This window comes from Priapulus caudatus, unplaced genomic scaffold, assembly GCF_000485595.1.
Source record: "Priapulus caudatus unplaced genomic scaffold, Priapulus_caudatus-5.0.1 Scaffold177, whole genome shotgun sequence".
In the NCBI taxonomy this organism is placed as follows: Eukaryota; Metazoa; Priapulida; class Priapulimorpha; order Priapulimorphida; family Priapulidae; genus Priapulus; species Priapulus caudatus.
In genome coordinates, this window is record NW_014577238.1 from 67,744 (window position 1) to 76,139 (window position 8,396).

The 8,396-nt window shown below is 39.0% G+C and overlaps 1 protein-coding gene across 1 annotated transcript in view; it reads right to left on the bottom strand.

Moving 5' to 3' along the window:
* The window catches only part of LOC106806754 (ribosomal protein S6 kinase alpha-5-like), a gene marked incomplete in the record, with an annotated part of 21,124 nt that extends 14,092 nt beyond the window's left edge, over positions 1-7,032 (bottom strand). Inside the window, 8 exon segments of the mRNA XM_014808813.1 lie at positions 1,280-1,430; positions 3,389-3,492; positions 3,716-3,799; positions 4,321-4,428; positions 4,862-4,977; positions 5,579-5,729; positions 6,492-6,559; positions 6,960-7,032. Of these exon segments, the coding sequence (XP_014664299.1) occupies positions 1,280-1,430; positions 3,389-3,492; positions 3,716-3,799; positions 4,321-4,428; positions 4,862-4,977; positions 5,579-5,729; positions 6,492-6,559; positions 6,960-6,999 (822 nt within the window).
* Positions 7,033-8,396: the final 1,364 nt, after the last annotated feature.

An 8,396-nucleotide genomic window follows, 5' to 3' on the forward strand; every position in this document is an offset into this window, starting at 1 on the left:
CCAGTCCAGACCCTGTAGTCAGTACATAGCATGTATTAGACCAGTCCAGACCCTGTAATCAGTACATATCACGTATTAGACCAGTCCAGACCCTGTAGTCAGTACATAGCATGTATTAGACCAGTCCAGACCCTGTAGTCAGTACATAGCACGTATTAGACCAGTCCAGACCCTGTAGTCAGTACATAGCACGTATTAGACCAGTCCATGCCCTGTAGTCAGTACATAGCACGTATTAGACCAGTCCAGACCCTGTAGTCAGTACATATCACATATTAGACCAGTCCAGACCCTGTAGTCAGTACATAGCACGTATTAGACCAGTCCAGGCCCTGTAGTCAGTACATAGCACGTATTAGACCAGTCCAGGCCCTGTAGTCAGTACATAGCACGTATTAGACCAGTCCAGACCCTGTAGTCAGTACATATCACGTATTAGACCAGTCCAGGCCCTGTAGTCAGTACATAGCACGTATTAGACCAGTCCAGGCCCTGTAGTCAGTACATAGCATGTATTAGTTGTTAATAGCTCTTTGTTTACCTCACACTTTCAAGTGTGCACATAACTGGAGTAACATAAGAACATTAAATTTGCATGTAAACCACACAGAGCTTGCATGTAGACCATACCAAAAGAGCATGAACTCTTTCACTCACACATCAGAAATGACGAGTCTGGAATTTTTTCATTTGTGTATGAAATCATTAATTTATAATATTTTTCTGATAAATTTCTGAACCCAATAACCCACAAGTATACAATCCACTCAACAGAACTCCAGCATTCGGTTGCAAGTTTGACCTAATGTCATTAGCTGGCAAAGTTAACAGTCCGAAAATATATTTGTTAGTTGAGGGCAGATATCACACGTTATCTGTAGAAACTAGCTAGGGTCGTGCCCCACAGTGTGATATATACTGCGCTATGACCTGAGAGCATTGCATTATAGAATAATATTTACACATCAGTGTTTCCCCTGCCCAAAAAGGTCCGTGAGGTGGTAAATATTTTTTGGTGTGTTTGCGCATTTCGAGGCCCTAGCAAAGCGAGCACCGCAGGTTTTTGACAAAATGTGCAATTTTCTACATTCTAAGCTATTTTGGTGCATTATACGCACTGTTCTAATGGAAGAACATTGATTTTCGTCAGCAAGGCAGTGTTTTGGACAAATTTATGTGTGGCGGCTGAGAATTTTAGCGAGGTGGCCCGCCTCGCTCGTGTCAATTCAAGGGAAACACTGCACATAGTTTCGTTTGAGAGCTGCCGTCCTCTCCATACCTTAAAGAATGGATGTTTTTGAATGTCCTCAAAGCCATTAGGTCCGGAACCTAACCGCTCACTTGGATATTTTGTCAGCAACTGCGACATGAAAGCTTTAGCCTCCCAACTCATCTTGGACGGGAATGGTGGGTGAGATTTCAATATCCTCCTAACAAAACAGAATTGAAATACAGGTAGGAATCGTTTTACGACAGGGTTAGGTTCCAGTAAAACAGGGTCGTAAAATGAAAAGTCATAAAAGAAGACCAAATTATAATGCAATTAAATGCTATCATTCCACCCGCAATGGATCACGAATGAAAGTGTCAATGACACTGTAGGTCACCTTGGGTGTGATAGACGAGGGAGTGGGGATATATAAAGCAAGAGTATATATGGGAGAACTCCCATCAGGGAAAAAAATACACGGGAGCGATGAGCGATTCGCTCTTCAAACCTCCGCTCCCGTGAGGCTCAAAATAGCTCCCGTAAAATTTTTGATGAGAGCTACTTTTTCCAGACTTGAAAAAGAGCTCCCGTGGAAAAAAAAATTATTTTTTCCCTGACTCCCATTATATAGCATATCTCCCATTATATACTCTTCAGGGGTAGAAATGAACTTTTGAACAACGGACTCCCTACCCTCAAAAAGAGGGAGTCCGCAGCAAAATGAGGGAGTCTGCAGTCTGACGTTCAAAATTAAAGATATTAACAATAACGCATGTTATGTGCTTATTTTTAAGATTCATGCAGTTGCACGTGTGCCAAATTTTCTTTGGACATTAGCTGAAATGAAAGTGTCAATGAATGACACTGTAGCTCACCTTGGGTGTGATAAAAGAGGGAGGGGGGATATATAAAGCAAGAGTATATATGGGAGAACTCCCATTATATAGCATATCTCCCATTATATACTCTTGATAATGATATATGCACAAGTTTTGATGTGAAAATAAATGTTTCAGATCTGAAAGTCTGAAATCTTGACGAGATATGGCGCTACGCCTAAATGATCACCATTTTGGTTTTCGAATATCGCGCAAAAAAAACAATAAAATATTCCAGTCAAATTACTGTAATGAAGAATCTAAAACACAATATTACACGTATATAGGTATGATTGTAGAGTTGTTAACCAGTTAGACGAAATAAACATAATAGGACGTTGTCATCTCTCCCATATGAGTAACAACTGTTTTGGGGCTAGCCTTACACATTCACATACCAAAATTTAACAAAATCGAATGACTTTAGATGGCCATTTTCATTTTTGCCAAAAAGTGGGTGTGGCTCCAAAGTAGCTCGACTGGTGTGCTCCAAAATAGGACGTTCAAACCTCTCCCATAGGAGTAACAACTGTATGCAATTTGAAACATGTGGGTCAAACGGTTCTCAAGTTATCGTTGACCTTAGCCAAATGTTGACGGACGGACGGACAACGCCCCATGGCAATAGCTCATCTTGACGATGTCAAGATGAGCTAAAAATGAAAGAAGCACATATTGTGTGTTTGGACTCACAGACGTTGCTGCGATGTGTTATTGAGCTGCAATTTTTTTTTTTTCAATTTTTTAGGTAATTTTGAAAAGGTTGTTAATGTGAAGTCGTAAAATGGACCATCATAAAACGGGACCTACCTGTACTGGATGAATGGTAAAGTATGAACTACTCACCTGCTTTAATGTTACTTGATGTGAATGGCTATATTTACTCCAAGTGCTAGGCTGTATTTACTTTTGACAATAGGATAGCTCAACTGAGTACCATACTGTTTTCACCATGTTACATTTCAGTAGAAAATATATGTAACACTCCTTAAAATGGTGAATAGTCAGACAAATTAGATTACTGCTGGAAAAGCTGTATCACTAGGATTTTCAGTCTACGAATATGATATCACCTTGTAATACAATTATTAATAACTCTTTCTTGATGCCATTAAAGCCATAGGTAAGGGAGAAGACTTCATTCTACATAACACTGAAATACTCTGACATAATCTGGTAGGCATATCAATAAACACAGTGAAACTGAGTGAATACCTTGGAAAAATAAATCTAATGTTCTATGCGAATATTCGTACAAACTCAAATATGGAGCGACCCAAGTGAAACCAAGATGCCTCACCTTGAAACGTCTATCTGTTCATTGGAATCCCCATCAACCGTGAACGGTGAAGCTCCTGTGATCAGCTCGTATGACAGAACACCTAGACTCCACCAATCGATGGCCTGTATAACCACGCATAATGCATCATATGCCATATGTATAAACTACACCAAAACTCCCTCTGAATCGACAATACAGGTCAGGTCTCAAACTAAAAATATCAACAATAATTTAGGCCACGTTTCACTGAAACATTTGTTGTTAATATTTTCGTTAACCCTGATTAAAGTTAAGTGTAAGATAATTACAGTTTTGCCAATGATGTAGTTCGTGGCATATACATACCTTATCATATCCAGAGTGCTCTCTCTTAATGAGTTCAGGCGCCATATATTCAATCGTTCCACAGAAGGAGTAGGCTCTGTTGTTCTATATAACATATTGTGAATTAATGATAACAATAGTTAGAACCATGCTAGGTAGATTTCAGAAGTCCCCACACTATGTCAGCATTGGAGCACATCAATAATTAGTATATTATATATAGGCTTACAACATAGTACATCAAGTTTAAATTAAAAAATTCCTTGCTAACTGTTTTATACATTTAATATGAACGTAGTTATATTTGAGCCATATTTGACAAATGTCTACCCATCCTGCACTGTTTCCGCAGCCCAGTGCTTGTGGTTATCACAAGCTTCATGGTCCTTAAAAAGCCTCCACGTTTATTCACTTCTTCAAAACTGTTAAAACCTAAGTTTGTGAACCTCTACCTACACCAATCTGTACTACACAAGTAAATACATGTAATACGCTGTATTACACGAGTATATACATGTAAAACGTTGTATTACATGAGTAAATACATGTACAACCTTGTATTACATGAGTTTCATATATATATATATATACACATCTGTGCAAAATTATATTACTCTTGTACATACATCTGCGGGTAGCAATTCTTTACTGAGCCCAAAGTCAGTGACGACGATGTGCCCGTCAGTGTCAAGCAAGATATTTTCTAACTTCAAATCTCTGTAGATGATCCCAAGCTATTAAATACAAAAGTTATAATGAAAATAATAATAAAAATTTAAATACTTGCTCAAGAAATGACACACCATCTCCCCCAAATCAAAAATTCGAGGTCAACTGTCAATGTTGATATACAACCACTTGAGTAAAATATAAATAATTAAGTACCTCTGCACAATACTGAGAGGGAGTTCATATACTAAAAGAAAGAATTCAATTTAAAAGGAATTACATGTGCTTAATTAAATGGTTTATAGCTTGCCTTATTCACTGTTTAACATCCGTATCGTCTGTATCGAGATACGGACGCAGCGTATCGATTATCCTATCCTATTAGCTGCTGTATCGCGATTCACCGATGTATCGGTGAATCATTACACACCTAAGTATTACTGTACAGTTTAGTAATGCTGTTGAAGGGTGTAAATATCATTTAGTAATGGTACATGCCTTGTGGAGGTGATTGAGGGCTAGAGCAATCTCTGCTACATACAGTCTGACCTCGGACTCCTCAAAGTGTTCTCGATGGTACAAGTGTGTGAAGAGTTCTCCACCATTCACGTAGTCTGCAGACAAACATGGTGACGTAGTTAATCCGGGCCTCTTACACACAATCAGCACAACGTGTGATCACTTAAAACATGTTGTTCTGACTTGAAATTGAAGTTATATTTAAGTCATGCTAAATGCATTTCATTTTCAGAAAAAGATTCTTCAATAATGAAACAAGCTGACGCTGAGAAAGTACTGAAGCTCATATGACCGAGAATTTAAAGAATATAAATTCAACATGTGTCCACCAACATTCCATGGCTCATGCAAGCTTGATTTGGCTGAACGTTTCATTTATCATGTTTATCTGACAGAAATGCAATGATTTTCAGCCAAATGGGATCACCTGACCAGGCAAACCCATATTCACAGTTTTAATATACTAAACACATGTAAATGACTTAGAAGACAACAACTTGCTACTTCTTACTGTTTTCAGTAAACCAAAATTAAGATCTCAGTTTAATATCCCTTAAGAAAATGGGTCAAGCTGAAGTCATCTAAGAAAGACATTATTTTGGGTGTTATTAAGATAATAGGTGCTATAGTTTACAATACAATGTTCACGTTGTAGAGCTATCTCACTTCGCTTAAGTTTAGCAAATACTCACATACCTAGTATCAGATGTAACTTGGCGTCCGTCTGAAATGCATAGTGAAGATTGACTAGGAATGGTGACTCTCGCACCGCTTCTAAGACACTACGTTCAGTCATCGTGTGTTCAGTCGTCTTCACTTTTTGAACAAGAGATGCCTTCTTTAGCACCTGTTTGACATCCGAATTAAGATTTGGTTAGTTAGTCTTCATAACAATCTTACCAACTTTCACCAGGCAGGGGCGTGTACAGGGGGGGGGTCCAGGGGGTCCGGACCCCCCCCTTGCTCGCGCAGAAAACGTATCTAAGGGGGTCTAATTTCAAAAATTTTCTGTGGGAGGGCCCCCCAGACCCAAGTGCTCGCAAGTTTGGGTTACGGTTAGACCCCCTCCCCCCCTGGTACAAATTCTGTACACGCCCCTGCCAGGCCGAGGCTTCATTTCCACCAGAGGGGCGTGTCTATCGAGCTTTGGATTTGCTGCCTCACATAGAAATTCTCACAGTAGAATTGCTGCGGACTGAGTGTCTAGTGAGCACATGATGAGACGACTCACATAGCCATACTACTGGCTGCAGTCAAACCGGTAGTCTTTGAAAAGGATGAACACTAATGTAGAAATGTGCCGAGAGGTAAGGAAAAAATAATCCAGCTTCGCTTATTTTTCGTGAGTTTTTCTGCATTCAGATCCTAACATTCATAAAGAAAAGAATGCATTCTACATCTCTGAGCTTATTCTGCAAATTATTCATGGCCTGCGCTCATGGTAAGACATGTTGACAGCTCATCTCCAAACTGTCAACTGATGAGAAATACTGATTTATTGGCTACATAATATTTATATGCATACATAATTTATGCGCATACTTGTCGTACATGTAATGGCCGTGTAATTTTTGTGTTAAAATCCACAGTAGAACATCTACATAACTACCTTCATTGCATAGAGACAACCACTGTCACTTCCACATATCTTGCGCACCAGAAAAACCTTTCCATATGCTGAAAAGATATATAGTACCAATATGACTGCAAGTTATTAGATATTATATATAATTATTATGTAATTATTATTCATATATATTATAAGTTATTATTTATAATGTTTATTCATGGTACTTACCTAGGTATATACCCTATACATATTTTACATATATGTCACTTCATAACAATTCATGTTGTGTACAAACTGTTATATTACATTTTTTAATCATCACACACAACATACATATATATAAAACATTAATAAAACCGGTGCACACACGTTATATTACAATATAACATTACAAAAATGAAATGATTACTACAATGTGCAATAGGGAGAAGTTACTATGCACACATTTGCAGTAAATAAAAATGAACTTATCATCATATGAAAATATAAATTAACGAAAATACTTACCACCTGTTCCTAATACTTTGAGAAGCTCAAAGTCCTGCATTTTAACTTTCTTCTTCTGATCTCTGAAGTTAACTTTGCAAAGAACAAAGAAATAGAAAGTACATCTCTGGTTCAATACCACAATGTGAGAATGTGCACTTAATTAAATTAAATGTTTATGCTTATAATAACAAGAGGTATAAATGCAAAGTAAAGTGTGAGTGCAAGTTGGATGTACAACACTACTTTTGATAATAAAACTTACTTATATATTTTTTATTTATTTATTGAGTTTCAGTACTCTTGAGTATTAAAAGATCTAATACTATTAGCGCCGATAGTGATTTTTGGGATAGTGTGTTACATCCTGTACTGGCTGTGCACAACCTACGCCACCTCCACACTCCACCCATGCCACATTTCCTGCAACAATGGAAGCGCTTTCATCACATAGTAAAATAGTTGGTTTAAAATGTTTTAACTTGGTTTTCTCGAGAGGCAGGTCATCTAGGCACATGAGTTGGCCAACCTCCAGACGGGTAAACTCGACACGCGGGTCGGGTTTGCCAGTGAGGGAAGTTCACTACGAACCGGTTGTGTGCAGGACCGAACATACTACCCAATTTTTGTATATTAAATACAATTTCTCCCATTTATATATTGCCAATCAAGGCTATCAAGAGATTTTTGCAGGGTTTTACAAATGAAGTGGCTCGTGCTCCAGTAACCGGACCATGAATCAGTGCCCCGGCAATCCCAGAATGCACTGCAAAGTCATTAAAAAGCATTTCTCAGCGCAATAGAAAATGGCGGCACACAAACCGTGTTTTTTTGTTGGGCAAAAGTGTACGCCTGTGTTTTTGGAGGAAAACGGTTCATTACAAGAGGCACAGGAAAGTCAAATTTGAATTGTGATTGAAAAAGCATGACTTGACATTGGGCGAGACCATGACTTTGCAATGCATTCTGTGATTGCCGGAGCACGAGCCAAAAGAACTCCCGGTCCGGTTACCGGAGCACGAGCCAATGGAGCCACTGCCTTTTACAAATCCGGACTGAGTGCTAAACTAGCCTAGAGGCTTGCGAGCCGAGCCGAGGCTTGTTCCCTATGATAGGATAGGATTGGGCTAGCTCTAGTACTATAGCCGCTTACATTAACTGCCGCTGGGCTATAGACCGACCCATGGGGCATGCGATGGACCAACTTATCCCCGATTATACCCGACTATAAAACGTCTGTGGTAGGCAATTAATGCCTCTTATCCGAAGTGAATATGTCTTAAGTTATAGCCGCTAATAAAATTGAACCTCTAACTATCGTTGCAATGGTATACTTGCGGTATTTCTTGTCAACAAACATTCGATTTGCGAACTTCAAACGGTCATTTCTGGCGGCGCTGCAGCAGCGCCAGTCAGCGGGAACTATGTATTTCCACGTGTGGAGGGGTGGGCGGGTTA